Source organism: Heptranchias perlo, chromosome 31 (assembly GCF_035084215.1).
Source record: "Heptranchias perlo isolate sHepPer1 chromosome 31, sHepPer1.hap1, whole genome shotgun sequence".
Lineage (NCBI taxonomy): Eukaryota > Metazoa > Chordata > Chondrichthyes > Hexanchiformes > Hexanchidae > Heptranchias > Heptranchias perlo.
In genome coordinates, this window is record NC_090355.1 from 36287568 (window position 1) to 36312367 (window position 24800).

Consider the following 24800-nt stretch of genomic DNA (forward strand, 5'->3'; position numbering starts at 1 on the left):
TTGCACATGTCACTCCGCTTTTTAAGAAAGGAGAGAGAGGGAAACCGGGGAATTATAGACCAGTTAGCCTAACATCTGATGTGGGGAAAATGCTGGAGTCTATAATTAAGGATGGGGTGACTGAACACCTCGAGAATTTTCAGTTAATCAGAGAGAGCCAGCATGGATTTGTGAAAGGTAGGTCGTGCCTGACAAACCTGATTGAATTTTTTGAAGAGGTGACTAAAGTAGTGGATAGGGGAATGTCAATGGATGTTATTTATATGGACTTCCAGAAGGCATTTGATAACGTCCCACATAAGAGACTGTTAGCTAATATAGAAGCCCATGGAATCGAGGGAAAAGTACGGACTTGGTTAGGAAATTGGCTGAGTGAAAGGCAACAGAGAGTTGGGATAATGGGAAGGTACTCACATTGGCAGGATGTGACTAGTGGAGTCCCCCAGGGATCTGTCTTGGGGCCTCAATTATTCACAATATTTATTAACGACTTGGATGAAGGCATAGAAAGTCTCATGTCTAAGTTTGCTGACGACACAAAGACTGGTGGCATTGTAAGCAGTGCAGATGAAAACATAAAATTACAAAGGGATATTGATAGATTAGGTGAATGGGCAAAACTGTGGCAAATGGAATTCAATGTAGACAAATGTGAGGTCATCCACTTTGGATCAAAAAAGGATAGAACAGGGTACTTTCTAAATGGTAAAAAGTTAAAAACAGTGGACGTCCAAAGGGACTTCGGGGTTCAGGTACATAGATCATTGAAGTGTCATGAACAGGTGCAGAAAATAATCAATAAGGCTATTGGAATGCTGGCCTTTATATCTAGAGGACTGGAGTAATGCTGCAGCTATACAAAACCCTGGTTAGACCGCACCTGGAGTACTGTGAGCAGTTCTGGACACCGCACCTTCGGAAGGACATATTGGCCTTGGAGGGAGTGCAGCGTAGGTTTACTAGAATGATACCCGGACTTCAAGGGTTAAGTTACGAGGAGAGATTACACAAATTGGGGTTGTATTCTCTGGAGTTTCGAAGGTTAAGGGGTGATCTGATCGAAGATTATAAGATATTAAGGGGAACAGATTGGGTGGATAGAGAGAAACTATTTTCGCTGGTTGGGGATTCTAGGAGTAGGGGGCACAGTCTAAAAATTAGAGCCAGGCCTTTCAGGAGTGAGATTAGAAAACATTTCTACACACAAAGGGTGGTAGAAGTTTGGAACTCTCTTCCGCAAACAGCAATTGATACTCGTTCAATTGCTAAATTTAAATCTGAGATAGATAGCTTTTTGGCAACCAAAGGTATTAAGGGATATGGGCCAAAGGCAGGTATATGGAGTTGGATCACAGGTCAGCCATGATCTTATCAAATGGAATAGCAGGCACGAGGGGCTGAATGGCCTACTCCTGTTCCTATGTTCCTATGTTCCTCCCCTTAACATTCAACGGCATGACCATCGCCGAATCCCCCACCATCAACATCCTGGGGGTCACCATTGACCAGAAACTTAACTGGACCAGCCATATAAATACTGTGGCTACAAGAGCAGGTCAGAGGCTGCGTATTCTGCGGCGAGTGACTCACCTCCTGACTCCCCAAAGCCTTTCCACCATCTACAAGGCAGAAGTCAGGAGTGTGATGGAATACTCTCCACTTACCTGGATGAGTGCAGCTCCAACAACACTCAAGAAGCTCGACACCATCCAGGACAAAGCAGCCCGCTTGATTGGCACCCCATCCACCACCCTAAACATTCACTCCCTTCACCACCGGCGCATTGTGGCTGCAGTGTGTACCATCCACAGGATGCACTGCAGCAACTCGCCAAGGCTTCTTCGACAGCACCTCCCAAACCCGCGACCTCTACCACCTAGAAGGACAAGGGCAGCAGGCACATGGGAACAACACCACCTGCACGTTCCCCTCCATAAAACCATAAGACCATAAGAGCTAAATGTAAGGAGTCGTACAACACCAGGTTATAGTCCAACAGCTTTATTTGAAATCACAAGCTTTCGGAGCTTTGCTCCTTTGTCAGGTGACGAAGGAGCAAAGCTTCGAAAGCTTGTGATTTCAAATAAAGGTGTTGGACTATAACCTGGTGTTGTACGACTCCTTACATTTGTCCACCCCAGTCCATCACCGGCATCTCCACATCATGACCATATGAGATAGCAGCAGGACTTGGCCATTTGGCCCCTCGAGCCTGCTCCGCCATTCAATGAGATCATGGATGATCTGATTTTTACCCCAACTCCACTTTCCCGCCCTTTCCCCATATCCTTTGACTCCCTTGCTGATCAAAAATTTGTCTAACTCAGCCTTGAATGTATTCAATGACTCGGCCTCCACAGCTTTTTGGGGTAAAGAATTCCAAAGATTCACAACCCTCTGGGAGAAGAAATTCCTTCTCATTTCCGGCTTAAACGGGTGACCCCTTATTCTGAGACTATGCCCCCTAGTTTTAGATTCCCCCATGAGGGGTAACATCCTCTCAGCATCTACCCTATCGAGTCCCCTCAGAATCTTGTATGTTTCAATAAGATCTCCTCTCATTCTTCTAAACTCCAATGAGTATAGACCCAACCTGTTCAATCTTTCCTCATAAGACAAGCCTTCCATACCCGGAATCAACCGAGTGAACCTTCTCTGATTAGCCTCCAATGCAAGTATGTCCTTCCTTAAATAAGGGCACCAGAACTGTACGCAGTACTCCAGGTGTGGTCTCACCAGCACCCTGTACAGTTGTAGCATGACTTCCCTGCTTTTATACTCCATCCCCCTAGAAATAAAGACCAATATTCCGTTTGCCTTCCAGATTACCTGCTGGACCTGTATGTTGACTTTTTTGTTTCATGTACGAGGACACCCAGATCCCTCTGTACCGCAGCATTTTGTAATATTTCTCCATTCAAATAATATTTTGCTTTTTTATTTTTCCTCCCAAAGTGGATGACTTCACATTTTCCCACATTATATTCCATCTGCCAAATTTTTGCCCATTCGCTTAACCTGTCAATATCCCTTTGCAGACACTTTGTGTCCTCATCGCAACTTGCTTTTCCACCTATCTTTGTATCATCAGCAAATTTGGCCACAAGACACTCTGTTCCTTCATCCAAGTCATTGATATATATTGTAAATAGTTGAGGCCCCAGCACTGAGCCCTGCGGCACCCCACTAGTTACAGATTGCCATTTTGAAAATGACCCTTTTATCCTGACTCTTTGTTATCTGTTAGTTAGCCAATCCTCTATCCATGCCAGTATATTACCCCCAACACCATGAGCTCTTATCTTGTGCAGTAACCTTTTATGTGGCACCTTATCGAATGCCTTTTGGAAATCCAAATACACTACATCCATTGGTTCCCCTTTATCCACCCTGCCCGTTACTTCCTCAAAGAACTCTAATAAATTTGTCAGACATGATTTTCCCTTCATAAAACCATGTTGACTCTCCTTGATTGTATTATGAGTCTCCAAATGTCCTGCCACTACTTCCTTAATAATGGATTCTAGCATTTTCCCAATGACAGATGTTAGGCTAACTGGTCTATAGTTACCTGCTTTCTGTCTCACTCCCTTCTTGAATAGGGGTGTTACGTTTGCAGTTTTCCAATCCGCTGGGAGCTTTCCAGAATCTAGTGAATTCTGGAAGATTACAACCAATGCATCCACTATCTCTGTAGCCACTTCCTTTAAGACCCTCGGATGCAAGCCATCAGGTCCAGGGGACTTGTCAGCCTTTAGACCCATTAGTTTACCTAGTACTTTTTCTCCAGTGATAGTGATTGTTTTTAGTTCCTCCCTCCCCTTTGCCCCTTGATTTTCTACTATTATTGGTATATTATTAGTGTCTTCTACTGTGAAGACAGATACAAAATATCTGTTCAATTCCTCTGCCATTTCCTTGTTTTCCATTATTATTTCCCCAGTCTCATCCTCTAAGGGACCAATGTTTACTTTAGCTACCCTCTTCCTTTTTATATACTTGTAGAAGCTTTTACTGTCAGTTTTTATATTTCTTGCTAGTTTACTCTCATAATTTACTTTCTCCCTCTTTATTATTCTTTTAGTCATCCTTTGCTGGTTTTTAAAGATTTCCCAATCTTCGGGCTTACCAGTAATTTTTGCCATGTTGTATGCTTTTTCTTTTAACCTGATACCATCCTTGACTTCCTTAGTTAGCCATGGTTGGTTCACCCTTTTTGTGGAGTCTTTCCTCCTCACAGGGATATATTTTTGTTGCGAGTCATAAAATATCTTTTTAAATGTTTGCCACTGCTTATCCACCATCATACCATCTAATCTGTTTACCCAGTCCACTTTCGCCAATTCCGCCCTCATTCCTTTATAATTGCCCTTATTTAAGTTTAATACAGTAGTTTCAGACACAAGATCCTCGCTCTCAAACTGGATGTGAAATTCTATCATGTTATGATCACTGCTTCCCAAGGGATCCTTTACTTTGAGATCATTAATTAATCCTGTTTCGTTACCCATTACCAGATCCATAATGGCCTGTTCCCTGGTTGGTTCCCCGACGTATTGGTCTAAGAAACAGTCCCTAATACACTCTATGAACTCCTCCTCAGGGCTATTTTTGCCAATATGATTTGTCCAATCTATGTGAAAGTTAAAATCGCCCATGATTATTGCATTACCTTTTTTACAAGCCCCCCTTATTTCCTGATTTATATTTTGCCCTACAGTGTAGCTACTGTTAGGGGGCCTATATACTACTCCCACCAGTGATTTCTTTCCCTTGCTATTTCTTACCTCCTCCCAAATTGATTCGACATCTTGATCTTCTGAGCCGAGATCATTTCTCACTATTATACCAATTTCATCCTTTATTAACAGAGCTACCCCACCACCTTTACCTTTTTTCCTATCCTTCCAAAATGTTAAATAACCCTGAATATTTAGCTCCCAACCTTGGTCACCTTGCAACCACCTCTCTGTAATGGTAATGAGATCAGACCCATTTGTTTCTATTTGTGCCGTCAATTCATCTATCTTATTACGAATGCTGCGCGCATTCAGATAAAGAACCTTTAATTTTGTCTTTTTACCATTCTTTCCTACCCCGGCCCCATTTGCTAGTGCACTCTTATGTTTGTACACACTGTCCCTTCCTGACACACTCTGTTTATCATTACCCCCATCACTTTCCTGTACTACTTCCTTGTCTTTTCTCTTTATCAATCTAAACTTCGCCCCACCTGAGCCCTCCCCCCCTCTATTTAGTTTAAAGCCTTCTCTACCGCCCTAGATATTCGGTTTGCCAGAACACTGGCCCCACATGGTTCAGGTGAAGCCCGTCCCAACGGAACAGCTCCCTCTTTCCCCAGTACCGGTGCCATTGCCTCATGAATCGAAACCCACTTCTCCCACACCAATCTTTGAGCCACACATTCATCTCTCTGATCTGATTTACCCTGTGCCAATTTGCTCGTGGCTCAGGTAATAATCCGGAGATTATCACCTTTGTGGTTCTGCTTTTTAATTTAGTCCCTAGCTGCTCAAACTCCCTCAACAAAACCTCTTTCTTCGTCCTACCTATGTCGTTGGTACCTACATGGACCATGACAACTGGATCCTCCCCCTCCCACTCCAAGTTTCTCTCCAGCCCTGAGGAGATGTCCTTAACCCTGGCACCGGGTAGGCAACACAGCCTTCGGGACTCTCGCTCTTGGCTGCAGAGAACAGTATCTATCCCTCTAACTATACTGTCGCCTACTACAACCACATTCCTTTTTACTCCCCCCACTTGAATGGCCACCTGAACCACGGTGCCGTGGCCAGTTTGCTCATCCTCCCTGCAGTCCCTGCACTCGTCCACAGGGTTTGTAACAACCTCGTATCTATTGGACAAGTGCAGAGGCTGAGGCTCCTGCAATGCTCCCTCCTGGATCCCCGTACCTGCCTCACTCACAGTCACACCCTCCTGTCCCTGACCACGTGTCAATTCTACAGTATTTAGTCTAAGGGGCATGACTGCCTCCTGGATCAAAGTGTCCAGGTAACTTTCTCCCTCCCTGATGCCTCGCAATGTCTGCAACTCGGACTCCAGCTCCTCAACTCGGAGCCGAAGTTCCTCGATCCGCAGACACTTACTGCAGATGTAGTCGCCCTGGACAAAACTGTCCAGTAACTCTCCAAGTCACACACCATTCCAACTTGGAAATATATCGCCGTTCCTTCATCGTCGCTGGGTCAAAACCCTAGAACTCCCTTCCTAACAGCACTGTGGGAGAACCTTCACCTCAAGGACTGCAGCGGTTCAAGAAGGCGGCTCACCACCACCTTCTCGAGGGCAATTAGGGATGGGCAATAAATGCCGGCCTCGCCAGCGACGCCCACATCCCATGAACGAATAAAAAAAATTAACAACTTTAAGTTCCTCACTCTCATTAGCCCCTTGGTTCCCCACTATTTCTGGTATGTTTTTTGAGTCTTCCACTGTGAACAGATACAAAATATTTGTTTAACGTCTCTGCCATTTCCTTATTCCCCATTATAATTTCCCCTGTCTCAGCCTCTTGGGGACCGATGTTTACGTTCGCTAATCTCTTCCTTTTTACATATTTGTAGAAGCTCTCACAATCTGTTTTTATATTTCTTGCTAGTTTACTTTCAGATTCTTTTTTCTCCCTTTTTATCAATTTTTTGGTCATCCTTTGCTGGTTTCTAAAACCCTCCCAATCCTCAGCCTTACTACTCTTTTGGCAACATTATAAGCCTCTTCTTTTAATCTAATATTATCCTTAAATTTTCTAGTTAGCCGCGGTTGGATCACTTTTCCTGTGGAGTTTTTATTCCTCAAGGGTATGTATGTTCGTTGAGAATTATGAATTATTTCTTTAAATGTTTGCCATTGCTTATCTCCCATCATATCTTTTAATCTAATTTCCCAATCAGTCTTGGCCAACGCGCCCCTCACACCGGCATAATTGGCCTTGTTTAAATTTAGGACCCTAGTTTCGGACTTAACTATATCACTCATATTATGATCCCCAGAGGATCCTTTACTCTAAGATTACGAATCAATCCTGTCCCATTACACAATATGACATCTAAAATAGCCTGTTCCCTAGTTGGTTCCTCGATATATTGTTCCAGAAAACTATCTTGGATACATTCCATAAAATGGAATGAGTAATTTAACCCTTTTAGCCCCGGTATCATTTTGGTGAATCTGTGCTGCACCCCCTCCAAGGCCAATATATCCTTCCTGAGGTGCGGTGCCCAGAACTGAACGTAGTCTCCAGATGGGGTCTGACCAGAGCTTTATATAAACTGGAACATCACTTCCACCCCTTTGTATTCCAGCCCCCTTGGGATAAAGGTTAACATTCCATTCACTGTTTTAATTATTTTTTGTACTTGTTCACTAGTTTTTAGTGATTTCTGTACATGGATCCCTAAATCTCTCGGCTCCTCCACAGTTCCGAGCTGCTCACCATTTAGAAAATACCCTGATTTATCTTTCTTAGGCCCAGAGTGGGAGACCTCACACTTCCCCACATTGATCTCCATTTGCCCCAGTTTTGCCCCCTCACTGAATCCATCAATGTCCCTTTGCAACTTTCTGCTCCCATCTACACTATTTACTGGGTCACCTCACTCAGTGTCGTCAGCAAACTTGGATATCCTGCTCTCGATTCCTTCATCCAAGTCATTTATAAATACAGTGAGAAGCTGAGGCCCTAGTACAGATCCCCGGGGGACACCACTAGTCACATCCTGCCAATTGGAGTCCATACCCATTATCCCCACTCTCTGTCTCCTACCTTCTAACCAATTCCCTCTCCGAGCCAATAGGCTGCCTCCAATTCCATGCACTCTCATTTTTGTTAACAGTCTCTTGTGTGGAACCTTATTGAAAGCCTTCTGGAAGTCCATATAAATAATATCCATAGACTCTCCCTTTCTGTCTCTGTCTCGCTTTATCTCTCTCTGTCTCTCGCTCTGCCTCTCTCTCTATTTGTCTGTCTCTGTCTGTCTCTGTCTGTCTCTCTCTCTGTCTCTTTTTATCTTTCCCTGTCTCTATCTCTCTGTCTCTCGCCCTCCTTTCTCTCTCATTCTCTTTCCGTTTTTGAATCCATTCTTTACGATGACCTTTTGTAGAGAGGTGCTCACTGACTGCTCCATCTCACGCTATCGTTAAAAACTTCTCCTGATTGGGACTTCAAGCCAGGACTGTGCTATTGAAAAAGGGGGTGGTAAAGAAAGTGGGGAGAGTGGGGGGGGAGATATTATGGGCACAGAAGAATCTCAAACCCCCAAAACTATTGTCTCTTAGCCACCCAGGATTCATTGCACAGAATAACTTGTATAGTTTTTCCCTCCTGTCGGAGTGAAGACTGCCCTCCCACTCTCCAGATCAAGCCTTCATTCCAGACAGCAAACATCACTCTACAAGGATCAGAGGTAAGCAATGTGACCTCTGACACAACAAATGTGCTGTTGGCAGGAATGCAAAGTAGTGGGACAGGGGTCAGGGGAAGTGGGGTCAGGTGGGGGAGGTAATGTGACATATTCTCTGTGATCTTTCATTCGTCATCACATTTAATTCATCCAAGATTTTTCCAAAGCTTCATTTTGAGTCCAGAGAAAACTTTTGAAAAGAATAAAAAATAAATCTTTGGTACAAACATCTTTCCTTCAGACATCCACCAATCTGTTTATTGCTCCTCTCCCATTAAAATGTAAAGCTCTCTCTACACTGTCCCATCAAACACTCCCAGGGCAGGTACAGGGTTAGATACAGAGTAAAGCTCCCTCTACACTGTCCCATCAAACACTCCCAGGGCAGGTACAGCACGGGTTAGATACAGAGTAAAGCTCCCTCTACACTGTCCCATCAAACAATCCCAGGGCAGGTACAGGGTTAGATACAGAGTAAAGCATTGGGAGTGAATGGGAAGGGGTTTGGTCCATTGGGATTCTGTACAGTGGGAGTGAATGGGAAGGGGTTTAGTCTATTGGGATTCTATCAGTAGGAGTGAATGGGAAGGGGTTTGGTCCATTTGGATTGTGTACAATGGGAGTGAATGGGAAGGGGTTTGGTCCATTGGGATTGTGTACAGAGGGAGTGAATGGGAAGGGGTTTGGTCTATTGGGATTGTGTACAGTGGGAGTGAATGGGAAGGGGTTTGGTCCATTGGGATTGTGTACAGTGGGAGTGAATGGGATGGGGTTTGGTCCATTTGGATTGTGTACAGTGGGAGTGAATGGGAAGGGGTTTGGTCCATTTGGATTGTGTACAGTGGGAGTGAATGGGGAGGGGTTTGGTCCATTGGGATTGTGTACAGTGGGAGTGAATGGGAAGGGGTTTGGTCCATTTGGATTGTGTACAGTGGGAGTGAATGGGAAGGGGTTTGGTCCATTGGGATTGTGTACAGTGGGAGTGAATGGGAAGGGGTTTGGTCCATTGGGATTGTGTACAGTGGGAGTGAATGGGAAGGGGTTTGGTCCATTTGGATTGTGTACAGTGGGAGTGAATGGGAAGGGGTTTGGTCCATTGGGATTGTGTACAGTGGGAGTGAATGGGAAGGGGTTTGGTCCATTGGGATTGTGTACAGTGGGAGTGAATGGGAAGGGGTTTGGTCCATTGGGATTGTGTACAGTGGGAGTGAATGGGAAGGGGTTTGGTCCATTGGGATTGTGTACAGTGGGAGTGAATGGGAAGGGGTCGGGTCCATTGGGATTGTGTACAGTGGGAGTGAATGGGAAGGGGTTTGGTCCATTGGGATTGTGTACAGTGGGAGTGAATGGGAAGGGGTTTGGTCCATTGCGATTGTGTACAGTGGGAGTGAATGGGAAGGGAGTCACAATTTTCCTTTCTCTCTCAAGGCTTTCGTTGTTTTTGAATGCGTCTATCGTTGCAGTGAGGTTGCTGAACCCACTCTCTCTTTGGTTGCTGTTCTGCAAGAAAGTCCATTCAATGAAGACCAAGCCAAGAATGGGGCCGTTGGAGATGTGCTGCTGCCAAGCCTTGAGCCAGATGGTAGAAGAATTCGAAATGAAGTGATTACATCAAACTCAACGTGTCCCATGTGTGAATCTGGGAGCTCAGCCCACCTTCTCCAGTCCAGTTCTTACTGCACTATTGACTAATAAAAATCATGTGCAGGCTATTTATTGGGCCTCACATTGTGCTCCCACTGTGTCTCTGCCCAGATCCACACAGCTCTTGTCTTGCGCTCTTACTGTCTCCTTCACTATCTTATTCTCTCTCTCCTCGCTGTAACACCGTTTTACAAATCGTTCTCACTTCCTTTCCAGAGTCTGATTGGGGAATGAACACCACTTCTGCCCAAAACATGTGGAATGGAACAATGATTAATCTCTCCTGGCTCCGATACATTTCATCCACAAGGACCCAACTCCAGACAGGCCCTTGGATTTTTTTCCTCTCTCTGTTTAAATGCAGTGTGGCCAAGTCCCAGTTTGGTCAGCAGAACAGTCTCCAAGAATTTCCACTCCACACTACCTCAACTTTGAAGACGATTAATTTTCACTTGACAAAAAAACAAAGTTTCCTCACGTCAGTCTGCGGAAGGGGCTGAAGTGGGGGATTGGGAACTTATTCCAGGATGGAGAACATCCTGATTTCATGTTTGTCCGTCACTCTGTCTCACTGATTGCATTCCAAATCGAACAATTTCTTTTGTTTTCTCGATGAGAATGTTGTTTATGTTCATGCGGACCTCTCTTAACCTCTGTCCATCTCCTTGATGCCGTACGAAAGGATTTGTCTCCTAAAACTTTGTAATTCCCCCCCTGTCCTTCCATGGTTCCTTTGAATAACTAACAAAGCTGCAGCTTATCGAAGTGCTCAATGTAAACCCCACCCCCAATCCAACAGACACTGCCCCCTACTGATTATAAGAGTCAGCCGTGGCTCAATGATCGAACTCTAGTCTCAGTCAGAAGGTCGTGGGTTCATGTCCCCTCAGAGACTTGAGCCCATAATCCAGGCAGACACTGTCGGAGGGTCAGTACTGAGGGAGCGCCGCACTGTCGGAGGGTCAGTACTGAGGGAGCGCCGCACTGTCGGAGGGTCAGTACTGAGGGAACGCTGCACTGTTGGAGGGTCAGTAGTGAGGGAGCGCTGCACTGTCGGAGGGTCAGTACTGAGGGAACACTGCACTGTTGGAGGGTCAGTAGTGAGGGAGCGCTGCACTGTCGGAGGGTCAGTACTGAGGGAGCGCCGCACTGTTGGAGGGTCAGTAGTGAGGGAGCGCTGCACTGTCGGAGGGTCAGTACTGAGGGAACGCTGCACTGTTGGAGGGTCAGTAGTGAGGGAGCGCTGCACTGTCGGAGGGTCAGTACTGAGGGAACACTGCACTGTTGGAGGGTCAGTAGTGAGGGAGCGCTGCACTGTCGGAGGGTCAGTACTGAGGGAGCGCCGCACTGTTGGAGGGTCAGTAGTGAGGGAGCGCTGCACTGTCGGAGGGTCAGTAGTGAGGGAGCGCTGCACTGTCGGAGGTGCCGTCTTTCGGATGAGACATTAAACCGAGGCCCCGTCTGTCCTCTCAGGTGGATGTAAAAGATCCCATGACACTATTTCGAAGAAGAGCAGGGGAGTTCTCCCCGGTGTCCTGGGCCAATATTTATCCCTCAACCAACATCACTAAAAACAGATTATCTGGTCATTATCACATTGCTGTTTGTGGGATCTTGCTGTGCACAAATTGGCTGCCGCGTTTCCTACATTACAACAGTGACTACACTTCAAAAGTACTTCATTGGCTGTGAAGCTCTTTGGGACGTCCTGAGGTGGTGAAAGGCCCGATGGAAATGCAGGGTTTTTTTTTCTACCCATATGTCCCTGTTAACAGAAATCAGGCCCAGTCCTTCCTCGGTTCGGTCTAAAATGGATGCCGTCACTACAAGTACTGACTCTGCGAGCCAGAAGACTGAAACTTAAAACAGTCTCTGTTTGGCAAACGAGCAACGAGTGAGTTGCCTCTTCCAAATGAGCTCAGCTGTTATGGATTAATGGCTTCATTTGGGGCCTCAATTAAGTTTCGTGTTGTTGTGTCCGCCTGTTCCACTCGCCCACCCAACTTCCTTCAACTCTTCGACTTGCCTCTGTTATGCTTCCCCTCCCCCCACAAATTGTATATCATTCCCAAACCAAACAAGCTGGACAGATAACATCTCTCTCGAGGTCTCTGGAATGGTCTGCTGGGAGTTTATAAAATAGAATCATACAGCACAGCAGGCCATTCGGTCCATCGAGTCTGTGCCGGCTCTCTGAAAGAGCGAGCCAATTAGTTCCACTCCCCCCGCTCTTTCCCCAGAGCCCTATAAATTTTTCCTTTTCAAGTATTTATTCAATTCCCTTTTGAAAGTTATTATTGAATCTGCTTCCACCGCCCTTTCAGGCAGTGAATTCCAGATCAGAACAACTCGCTGCGTAAAAATAATTCTCCTCATCTCCCCTCTGGCTCTTTTAAATCCGTGTCCACTGGTCACCGACCCTCCTGCCACTGGAAACAGTTTCTCCTTATTTACTCTCTCAAAACCCCTCATGATTTTGAACAGTTCTGTTAAATCTCCCTTTAACCTTCTCTGCTCTGAGGAGAACAATCCCAGCTTCTCCAGTCTCTCCACATAACTGAAATTTGGTATCATTTGAGTTGCCTGTGGATAAAGCCAGAAAAAAGACCAACAGCAAACTGGGTTTTATAAATCGGGGCAAAGAGTTCAAGAGTGAATGACAAATTCATACAAGGCAATGGTCAGGCCACAGTTAGAGACTGTGTACAGTTTTGGGCGTCCCATTACAGAAAGGACATTAAAGCCACAGAGAGTGAACAATGCAGATTCACCAGGGTGAAGCCAGGGATGGAAAACTCTAGTTATGAGGAGAGACTCGAGATACTGGGACTGTCCTGGGATGAGAGGGTTGTCCTATGAGGAGAGGTTGAGTAGAATGGGCCTATACTCTGGAGTTTAGAAGAATGAGAGGTGATCTCATTGAAACACATAAGATTCTGAGGGGGTTTGACAGGGTAGATGCTGAGAGGATGTTTCCCCTGGCTGGAGAGTCTAGAACTAGGGGGCATAGTCTCAGGATAAGGGGTCGGTCATTTAGGGCTGAGATGAGGAGGAATTTCTTCACTCAGAGGGTTCTGAATCTTTGGAATTCTCTACCCCAGAGGGCTGTGGGCGCTCAGTCATTGAGTAAATTCAAGGCTGAGATCGATAGATTTTTGGACTCGAGGGGAATCAAGGGATATGGGGATCGGGCAGGAAAGTGGAGTTGAGGTCGAAGATCAGCCATGATCTGATTGAATGGGGGAGCAGGCTCGAGGGGCCGAATGGCCTACTCCTGCTCCTATTTCTTATGTTTTTATGTTTCCACTGGAGCAGAGACGATTAAGAGGAGATTTAATCGAGGTTTTGAAAGTTATGAAGGGTTTTGATTTTATGAATAAGGAAAGACTATTTTCTGTGGTTGAGGAGTCAGTGACAAGGCGGGGGGGGTCATCAATTTAAAATCATCACTGAGAGTGGGGAGAGAGATTAGGAGAAATTTCTTTACATGGAGGGATGTTGGAGCATGAAATACTTTAGCACAGGGAATGGTTGAGGCAGAGACCATTAGTTCTCTTATGGGAAAATTGAATAATTATTTGAAGCAGAAGGAAATACAAGGCTGTGGGGAGAGACCGGGACAGTGGGATGAGTTTTCAATTTCTCTGACAGAAAGCCAGCACAGGCACGATGGGCCAAATGGCCTCCTTCTGTCGTTCTACGGTTAAGTACGATGTATGTTGGTTCATGTTCTGAATTTAGCCCTTAGATGGTCTGATTGGGACGAGGAGCTTGCCTTTGTGGGGAAATATTGGGGGCCAGTTTCCCACTCGGGGCCTGAACCTCATGTATTGGGGAAATGGCGGTGAGCAGAGCAGGAGAAGGGGAAGCTGTACTTTTACACTCCAGTCCTGTCAGTCAACACTTAGCTGTTTCACCTGCCAGGCCGCTAACTCTTTCCATTGGAGGATTTTTCAAACGGATCCCAGTTAACCACAGTCTAGACCACATTTTCTGTCTTTAGAGCAGTGAATGGCCTGATGAGCTTTGCCAGACTAGGGGTCTGTACAAAGTCATGGGAGCTCAGTCCCAGCAGGGAACTAAATCTCTGAAGTTAATCCACCTCCTCCTGCTCTAACATTCTTAAATCTCTTAGTCAGCTTGTGACTCCACCACCGCCTCCATACACATCACCATGACAACAGGCAGTCACTGAGCAAACCCAAGCATTAATCTAAAGTCCGAGACCAGGCCTCGTCCCTCAGTTTTTGATGAGGGCCACAGTCCTGGGCAGTGAGCTGTTTGAGGGCCACTCTCACTGAGACCAAGTCCATCTGTGACCTGCGGGTGACCTGCGGGTTTATCTCCACCCTGCCCCATGCTTTTATTTTGTTTCTAAACTTTTTTTGAAACATTTTATGTCTCTTTCACACAATCACATGAAGAGATCTCAGGTCTGGCGGACTCTGAATTCAGACCAAGGACAACACAGGAACAGAAGGAGGCCATTCAGCCCTTCGAGCCTGTTCTGCCATTCAGTTAGATCATTGCTGATCTGTATCTTAACTCCATTTACCCACCTTGGTTCTGTAATCCTTAATCCCCTCACCCAATAAAAATCGATCAATCAAGATTTTGAAATTTCCAATTGACCCCCAGCCTCAACAGCTTTTTGGGGGAGAGAGTTCCAGATTTCCACTCCCCTTTGTGTGATGAAGTGCTTCCTGACATCACCCCTGAACGGCCTGGCTCTAATTTTAAGGTTCTGCCCCCTTGTTCTGGACTCCCCCCACCAGAGGAAATAGTTTCTCTCTATCGACCCTATCAAATCCTTTAATCATCTTAAACACCTCGATTAGATCACCCCTTAATCTTCGACACTCGAGGGAATACAAGCCCAGTCTGTGCAACCTGTCCTTGTAATTTAACCCTTTTAGCCCCGGTATCATTCTGGTGAATCTGCGCTGCCCCCCCTCCAAGGCCAATATATCCTTCCAGAACTGAACGTAGTCTCCAGATGGGGTCTGACCAGAGCTTTATATAAACTGGAACATCACTTCCACCCCTTTGTATTCCAGCCCCCTTGGGATAAAGGTTAACATTCCATTCGCTGTTTTAATTATTTTTTGTACTTGTTCACTAGTTTTTAGTGATTTCTGTACACGGATCCCTAAATCTCTCGGCTCCTCCACAGTTCCGAGCTGCTCACCATTTAGAAAATACCCTGATTTCTCTTTCTTAGGCCCAGAGTGGGAGACCTCACACTTCCCCACATTGATCTCCATTTGCCCCAGTTTTGCCCCCTCACTGAATCCATCAATGTCCCTTTGCAACTTTCTGCTCCCATCTACACTATTTACTGGGTCACCTCACTCAGTGTCGTCAGCAAACTTGGATATCCTGCTCTCGATTCCATCATCTAACTCATCGATGTACAATGAGCAGCAAGTCTGCCCAAGGTCACAGGTGGGCTGCAAATGGCCTGAGGCTGTAGTCTGAGTGGAGGAAAAAATATTAACCCTTTTCTCCAAATCAGACACTGAACAACTGAAATAATGATTCTTATTCTCAAGTTAATTTGTCAAAATTTCTCTTATAGCCCCAGCGACACCCCCGGTCATGTTAAATGCTGGTAGTGTTTTGAGAGCAGTGAGCAGGGAGGAGACTGAATGCTTTTCAATGCTGTAAACCAAACAGTGCACAAATATGTGTCCCTGTATTTGTGCCTCTGCCCCCGTGCCTCACACAGTGCAACAATAAACTCCCTCAAAACACCACCTTCTCTTAACAGCATGGAGGAGTGGAATTTTTGGCTTGTAACCGCGATTCCCATAGGTTAACCACACTCAGCTCTGCCAGCATCAAAGATGGAGGCAGGAATCTAGCAAGCCACATCTTCATTATAAATATTTTTTTGGGTCAAAGATCCACATCGCAAGATGGGACCTTTATGAACAATCCCAGAATTAGAACGTCCGTCTCTCCATTGGCACACCAAATCCTAATCTCAGGAGAGACTGAGGCTCATACTCATGGTGACCCCTCAACCCTCTCCCCCACCCAACGGGACAAGACCTACCCGTCTCTGTCAAGTTGGCCTGGTGGAGAGAAGGAACAAAAATAGTGTTTGTCGAGAAGGGAGAAAGAGGAGGGAGAGAAAGATAGAGAGAGGGGGGGAGAGAGAGAGAGAGGGAGAGAGAGAGAGAGGAGGGAGAGAGAGGAGGGAGAGAGAGGAGGGAGAGAGAGGAGGGAGGAGGGAGAGAGAGGAGGGAGGAGGGAGAGAGAGGAGGGAGGAGGGAGAGAGAGGAGGGAGAGAGAGGAGAGAGGACGGAGAGGGAGGAGGGAGGACAGAGAGGGAGGAGGGAGGACAGAGAGGGAGGAGGGAGGACAGAGAGGGAGGAGGGAGGACAGAGAGGGAGGAGGGAGGACAGAGAGGGAGGAGGGAGGACAGAGAGGGAGGAGGGAGGACAGAGAGGGAGGAGGGAGGACAGAGAGGGAGGAGGGAGGACAGAGAGGGAGGAGGGAGGACAGAGAGGGAGGAGGGAGGACAGAGAGGGAGGAGGGAGGACAGAGAGGGAGGAAGAGGAAGAGAGAGGAGGGAGAGAGAGGAGGGAGGAGGCAGAGAGAGGTGGGAGAGTGAGGGAGAAGTGAGGGGGAGAGAGAGGAGGCAGGTGAGATAAAGAGGGAGAGAGGAGAGGGAGAGAGAGGAGAGAAGAGAGAGAGGAGGGACGAGAGAGAGTTGAAGGGAGAGAGTGAGCGGAGGGTGGAGGGAGAGAGGGGAGGGGAGAGGAGGGAGGAGGAAGAGAGGAGAGAGGAAGATAGAGAGGAGGGAGAGAGGAGGGTGGAGGGAGAGAGGAGAGAGTAGGATAGAGAGGGGGAAGGAGGGGAGAGAGGAGGGAAGAGAGAGAGATGGGAGAGGAGGAGGAGGAGGAGGAGGAGGGGGAGGGAGAGGAGAGAGGAGAGAGGAGGGATCCTGTGTCCCATCACTCAAACCAAACACTTGGAAGCTCCACCAGGAACTGGCGTAGATGATGCCCATTGAGATGACAGTCGGTGTAAATGGGCCAAAGTCTGCAATGGGCAGAAAAACACAGTTGAGAGATAAACGGGACTGGTCTTACCTGGGTACAGCTGTTTGGTTGGTGCGCTGAGCTGGGCTGATTTTGTAACAGTAAATGCAACATCTGGATCCCTGATCGATTTTCTGTTGGCACAAAATCCTGTTGTTTTCAATATTCCTTCAGGTAACGATTGAAATTCTAGAATCTTCAGGATGTCCACTGGTTCCACTGTTGAAAGAAGAGAGGTGATTACAATCCAACTCCCGACTGCCAGAGTTCTCCAGGAATCAGTCCCTCCCTCCCCATCTCTTCTTAAACAGGTTGATAAAGATTGATTCAGTCTTAAACGTGATTTACAAGAGTCATCTTATAATTTACCGAGGGACAGAGAGTTTAAAGGGAAGGTGTTGCACGTCAAGTCCTTTTAAAAATTGATTCAAAGATTTCCTTCACAACTGAGGCGGTGGAAGCGAAATCATGGGATCATAGAATCGTATAGCACAAGAGGCCATTCGGCCCATCGTGCCTGTGCTGGCTCTTTGAAAGAGCTTTCCAATTAGTCCCACTCCCCTGCTCTTTCCCCAGAGCCCTGCAAATTTTTCCCCTTCAAGTATTTATCCAATTCCCTTTTGAAAGTTATTATTGAATCTGCTTCCACCACCCTTTCAGGCAGCGCATTCCAGATCAGAACAACTCGCTGTGATGAGGAGAAATTCCTTCACTCAGAGGGTGGTGAACCTGTGGAATTCTCTACCACAGAAGGCTGTGGAGGCCAAGTCACTGAATATATTTAAGAAGGAGCTAGTTAGATTTCTGGACACAAAAGGCATCAAGGGGTATGGGGAGAGAGCGGGAATATGGTATTGAGATAGAGGATCAGCCATGATCATATTGAATGATGGAGCAGGCTCGAAGGGCCGAATGGCCTACTCCTATTTTCTATGCTTCTATGTGTGAAAAAATTCTCCTCATCTTCCCTCTGGCTCTTTTGCCAATTATCTTAAATCTGTGACCTCTGGTTACCGACCCTCCTGCCACTGGAAACAGTTTCTCCTTATTTACTTTATCAAAACCCCTCATTATTTTGAACACCTCTATTAAATCTCCCCTTAAGCTTCTCTGCTCTAAGAAGAACAATCCCAGCTTCTCCAGTCTCTCCACATAACTGAAGGATCTCATCCCCTGAAAGAGAAAGTGTCAAAATCAAATCCTTTAATCATCTTAAACACCTCAATTAGATCACCCTTTAATCTTCTATACTCGAGGGAATACAAGCCCAGTCTGTGGAACCTGTCCTCATAATTTAACCCTTTCAGCCCTGGTATCATTCTGGTGAATCTGCGCTGCCCCCCCTCCAAGGCCAATATATCCTTCCTGAGGGGCGGTGCCCAGAACTGAACGCAGTCTCCAGATGGGGTCTGACCAGAGCTTTATATAAACTGGAACATCACTTCCATCACTTTTGTATTGAGAAGAAGGCCAATATCCCATTAGCCTTTTAAATGATTTGACCTGAGGGGAGAGTCCAGGATAGAATAATCAGACACGGACTCTGGATGGAGTTGGGACTGATTGGTTTCCATGTGAAAAACAGAGACTTCTGGAGCCAGTTATCATGTTTGAGACTCTCTCTCACTCATGCTTTTTGATGTTCTTTTGTTTGAACTACACAGAGAGAGAATGGTGAGGGGAGCCCCACCCTGAGCCAGCCTTTAAAGGGACCACAACTCACAGCTGCACACACAACAGGCAACCAATTACAAGGCAACAAATGGAGTTCCTTCAGGAGACCCTCAACCATAAGATCTGTTCCAGCTGTGCTTCCGTTTACAGCTGTGCTTCCGTTTACAGCTGTGTTTCCGTTACATTGAGTTACATCGAAACTACAGCACAGAAACAGGCCATTCGGCCCAACTGGTCTATCCCGGTGTTTATGCTCCACACGAGCCTCCTCCCTCCTTACTTCATCTCACTCTATCAGCATATCCTTCTATTCCTTTCTCCCTCGTTTTTATCGAGCTTCCCCTTAAATGTATCTATACCATTCGTCTCAACTACTCCTTGTGGGAGCGAGTTCCATATTCTCACCACTCTCTGGGTAAAGAAGTTTCTCCTGAATTCCCTATTGGATTTATTAGTGACTATCTTATATTTATGGCCTCTAGTTTTGTCTCTCCCACAAGTGGAAACATTTTCTCTACGTCTACCCTATCAAACCCTTTCATAATCTGAAAGACCTCGATCAGGTCACCTCTCAGTCTTCCCTTTTCTAGATAAAAGAGCTCCAGCCTGTTCAATCTTTCCTGATAGTTATAACCTCTCATTTCTAGTATCATCCTAGTAAATCTGTTTTGCATCTTCTCCAGTGCCTCTATATCCTTTTTATGATATGAAGACAGACCAGATGTTTTATAAATACATTAAGAGCAAGAGGATAACTAAGGTAAGAGTAGAGCCAATTAGAGACCACAAAGGTAACCTATGTGTGGAGGCGGAAGATGTGGGAATGGTTCTTAATGAATACTTTGCGACTGTCTTCACAAAAGAGAGGGACGATGCAGAGATTGTAGTTAAGGAGGAGGAGTGTGAAATATTGGATGGGATAAACATAGTGAGAGAGGAAGTATTAATGGGATTAGCATCTTTGAAAGTAGATAAATCACCAGGGCCGGATGAAATATATCCCAGGCTGCTAAGAGAAGCAAGGGAGGAAATAGCGGAGGCTCTGACCATCATTTTCCAATCCTCACTGGATACAGGAGTGGTGCCGGAGGATTGGAGGACTGCTAACATTGTACCGTTCTTTAGGAAGGGAAAAAGGGGTAGGCCGAATAATTACAGGCCAGTCAGTCTAACCTCAGTGGTGGGCAAATAATTAGAATCGATTCTAAGGGACAGCATAAATCATCATTTAGAAAGGCACGGGTTAATCAAGGACTGTCAGCATAGATTTGTTTGGTGTCTGACTAACTTGATTGAATTTTATGAGGAGGTAACAAAGAGGGTTGATGAGGATAGCGAGTTTGATGTAGTGTACATGGATTTTAGCAAGGCTTTTAACAAGGTCCCACATGGCAGACTGGTCAGAAAAGTAAAAGCCCATGCGATCCAAGGGAGAGTGGCAAGTTGGATCCAAAATTAGCTCAGTGGCAGGAAGCAAAGGGTAATGGTCGACGGGTGTTTTTGTGACTGGAAGGCTGTTTCCAGTGGGGTTCCGCAGGGCTCAGTATTGGGTCCCTTGCTTTTTGTGATATATATTAATGATTTGGACTTGAATGTGGGGGGCTTGATTAAAAAGTTTGCAGATGATACAAAAATTGGCCGTATGGTTGATAGTGAGGAGGAAAGCTGTAGACTGCAGAAAGATATCAATGGACTGGTCAGGTGGGCAGAAAAGTGGCAAATAGAATTCAATCCGGAGAAGTGTGAGGTAATGCATTTGGGGATGGCAAACAAGGCAAGGGAATACACAATAAATGGGAGGATACTGAGAGGTGTAGAGGAAGTGAGGGACCTTGGAGTGCATGTCCACAGATCCCTGAAGGTAGCAGGACAGGTAGATAAGGTGGTTAAAAAGGCATACGGGATACTTTCCTTTATTAGTCGAGGCGTAGAATATAAGAGCAGGGATGTTATGCTAGAACTGTATAAAACACTAGTTAGGCCACAGTTTGAGTACTGTGTACAGTTCTGGTCACCACACTAATGGAAAGATGTGACTGCACTAGAGAGGGTGCAGAGGAGATTTACGAGGATGTTGCCAGGACTGGAGAATTTTAGCTATGAGAAAAGATTGGATAGGCTGGGGTTGTTTTCCTTGGAACAGAGGAGGCTGAGGGGAGATTTAATTGAGGTGTATAAAATTATGAGGGGCCCAGATAGAGTGGATAGGAAGGACCTATTTCCTTTAGCAGATAAGTCAATAACCTGGGGGCATAGATTTAAAGTAATTGGATTCAACGGGGGCTGAGTTTCGATGTAACTCAATGTAACGGAAACACAGCTGTAAACGGAAGCACAGCTGTAAACGGATCTTATGGTTGAGGGTCTCCTGAAGGAACTCCATTTGTTGCCTTGTAATTGGTTGCCTGTTGTGTGTGCAGCTGTGAGTTGTGGTCCCTTTAAAGGCTGGCTCAGGGTGGGGCTCCCCTCACCATTCTCTCTCTGTGTAGTTCAAACAAAAGAACATCAAAAAGCATGAGTGAGAGAGAGTCTCAAACATGATAACTGGCTCCAGAAGTCTCTGTTTTTCACATGGAAACCAATCAGTCCCAACTCCATCCAGAGTCCGTGTCTGATTATTCTATCCTGGACTCTCCCCTCAGGTCAAATCATTTAAAAGGCTAATGGGATATTGGCCTTCTTCTCAATACAAAAGTGATGGAAGTGATGTTCCAGTTTATATAAAGCTCTGCTCAGACCCCATCTGGAGACTGCGTTCAGTTCTGGGCACCGCACCTCAGGAAATGATATATTGGCCTTGGAGGGGGGTGCAGCGCAGATTACTTTAAATCTATGCCCCCAACGGGGGCTGAGGAGAAATGTTTTCACCCAGAGGGTGGTGGGGGTCTGGAACTCACTGCCTGAAAGGGTGGTAGAGGCAGAAACCCTCAACTCATTTAAAAAGTACCTGGATGTGCACCTGAAGAGCCGAAACCCACAGGGCTACGGACCGAGTGCTGGAAAGTGGGATTAGGCTGGAAAACTCTTTTTCGGCCGGCACGGACACCATGGGCTGAATGGCCTCCTTCTGTGCCGTAAATTTCTATAATGCTATGATTCTAAGAGCTGTTCACGATACTCCAAGTGTGGTCTAACCAAGGTTCTATACAAGTTTAATATAACTTCTCTGCTTTTCAATTCTATCCCTCTAGAAGTGAACCCCAGTGTTTGATTTGCCTTTTTATGGTCTTATTAACCTGTGTCACTACTTTTAGTGATTTGTGTATCTGTTCCCCCAGATCCCTCTGCTCCTCTACCCCATTTAGACTCTTATTATCCAAGCAGTGTGAGGCCTCCTTATTCCTCCCACCAAAATGCTCCACCTCACAATGTGTACAGCTGTGGTTTCTGCTTACAGGTGTGTTTCTATTTACAGCTGTGCTTATCTTCCGGCCAATCTGAGGTCAAGGAGTTCACAGAGCAATCCAACAAGCCTGAAAACTTTCAAATATAGCACACAGTCCGTACACAATAAACCCCAACCTGGCAAGTTTATAAATAGCAACGATTCATTCCCGTCTGGGACTGTACGGCCCCGTGTGTGTCTCAGTCTCAGCTCCTGTATGTATACAGTACACAGGGGGTAAAAGGGAACGATTCATTCCCGTCTGGGACTGTACGGCCCCGTGTGTGTCTCAGTCTCAGCTCCTGTATGTATACAGTACACAGGGGGTAAAAGGGAACGATTCATTCCCGTCTGGGACTGTACGGCCCCGTGTGTGTCTCAGTCTCAGCTCCTGTATGTATACAGTACACAGGGGGTAAAAGGGAACGATTCATTCCCGTCTGGGACTGTACGGCCCCGTGTGTGTCTCAGTCTCAGCTCCTGTATGTATACAGTACACAGTGGGTAAAAGGGAACGATTCACTCCTGTCTGGGACTGTACGGCCCGTGTGTGTCTCAGTCTCAGCTCCTGTATGTATACAGTACACACAGCCCCCAGCTCCACCCCTGGGCTACCTGCCCAACACCTGTCTGCGAGCTGCAAGCTGCCTCAATAATCAGAGCAATTCTACTCCTCAAATGACTTTGAAAATGAAACAACAAACAGGTTTGAGCCAGCAGGTGTTTTCCTGCAATAACAAATCGTCTCTTTTAAAGAGCTGGGTGGTCACTCTCTCAGGTGCTGGTCTGATGCCAGCGAATCTCCTCCTGCGTTACACTGCTCTGCGCAATTGTCCCCTTTTCCTCTGGGGAGCAGAGACGCTCCTTTATTTCCCCGATCAGTTAGATCAGACAATCCTGGCCCAGAGTTCAATACTCTGTCACCAAATCACTTTCAACGAGTATAACATCTCAGCTGCTGGGAGATTTGAAAGGACACCAGGTGGTGTTCACTCGAAAATAATGATCAGAGAGGGTTTGAGTTGGGTTCATTTCAGGGACTGAAACCTTTCCTTTAAGACGCTCCTCAAAACCTCCCTCTTTGACCAAGCTTTTGGTCACCTGTCCCAATATCTCCTTATGCGGCTTGGTGTGAAATTTTGTCTGATTTACACTCCTGTGAAGCTCCTCGGGACGTTGTACTACGTTAAAGGCATTGTATAAATGGGAGTTGTTGATTCAAAAGATGCAGCAAAACATGTCAAAGTGATTAGCTCGCAAATTCCCCAGGGTTTTCTGCGCCTATTACTCTATCTCAGGGCTTAGGTCAAATAGAACATGCATTTCACTCCTTCCTTCGCACTCTCCTGCACATGGAACATTATCTCTCCCTCCCACCTCTCAGGGCAGGTAACATGAAACAGATCGAGACAGTAAATCTCAATCTCACAGAGCACCGAGAGTCAGAGTCGGTGGGACCCGTACCCCAGTGAGAGTCAGAGTCGGTGGGACCCGTACCCCAGTGAGAGTCAGAGTCGGTGGGACCCGTACCCCAGTGAGAGTCAGTGTCTGTGGAACCCGTACCCCAGTGAGAGTCAGTGTCTGTGGGACCCATACCCCAGTGAGAGTCAGTGTCTGTGGAACCCGTACCCCAGTGAGAGTCAGTGTCTGTGGAACCTGTACCCCAGTGAGAGTCAGTGTCTGTGGAACCCGTACCCCAGTGAGAGACAGTGTCTGTGGAACCTGTACCCCAGTGAGAGTCAGTGTCTGTGGAACCCGTACCCCAGTGAGAGTCAGTGTCTGTGGAACCTGTACCCCAGGGAGAGTCAGTGTCTGTGGGACCCGTACCCCAGTGAGAGTCAGTGTCTGTGGGACCCTTACCCCAGTGAGAGTCAGTGTCTGTGGAACCCGTACCCCAGTGAGAGTCAGTGTCTGTGGGACCCGTACCCCAGTGAGAGTCAGTGTCTGTGGAACCTGTACCCTGCAGAGTTCACTCCCCGTCAACTCTCAGCTGGAATCCAAACACTGCCCTTTTCTGAGCAGCTTTAAGAACTTCAGTGTGATGGTATCTGGTTTCACAGACAGAGCCTTTGATCTAACTTTCATCTGCACAGGTATCAATGTAGTGGCTGGGTCAGAGACAGGGTAAAGCTGCCCCATCACACAGCTGACACTGACTGTGTTGTGTCTGTGTGTTAATCTTGCTGAGGCCAAGAGGAGACTGATCTCTGGGTTCTGTCACGATCAAATATTCTACTGACATTGCCTGGCATCACAAGAGGAACAGCCCCCTGCTGAGGTTCTAAAGAGCGGCTGGAACATTGGGGTACCCGTACCCCAGTGAGAGTCGGTGTCTGTGGGACCCATACCCCAGTGAGAGTCAGTGTCTGTGGGACCCGTACCCCAGTGAGAGTCAGTGTCTGTGGGACCCGTACCCCAGTGAGAGTCAGTGTCTGTGGGACCCGTACCCCAGTGAGAGTCAGTGTCTGTGGGACCCGTACCCCAGTGAGAGTCAGTGTCTGTGGGACCCGTACCCCAGTGAGAGTCAGTGTCTGTGGGACCCATACCCCAGTGAGAGTCAGTGTCTGTGGGACCCGTACCCCAGTGAGAGTCAGTGTCTGTGGAACC

The 24800-nt window shown here is 46.6% G+C and overlaps 1 protein-coding gene across 1 annotated transcript in view; it reads right to left on the reverse strand.

Annotated features, from left to right (window-relative positions):
• The window catches only part of LOC137300359 (collagen alpha-1(V) chain-like), a 199044-nt gene that overhangs the window by 109398 nt on the left and 64846 nt on the right, over positions 1 to 24800 (reverse strand). Inside the window, 1 exon segment of the mRNA XM_067969443.1 lies at positions 17186 to 17353. Coding sequence (XP_067825544.1) covers positions 17186 to 17353 — 168 coding nt within the window.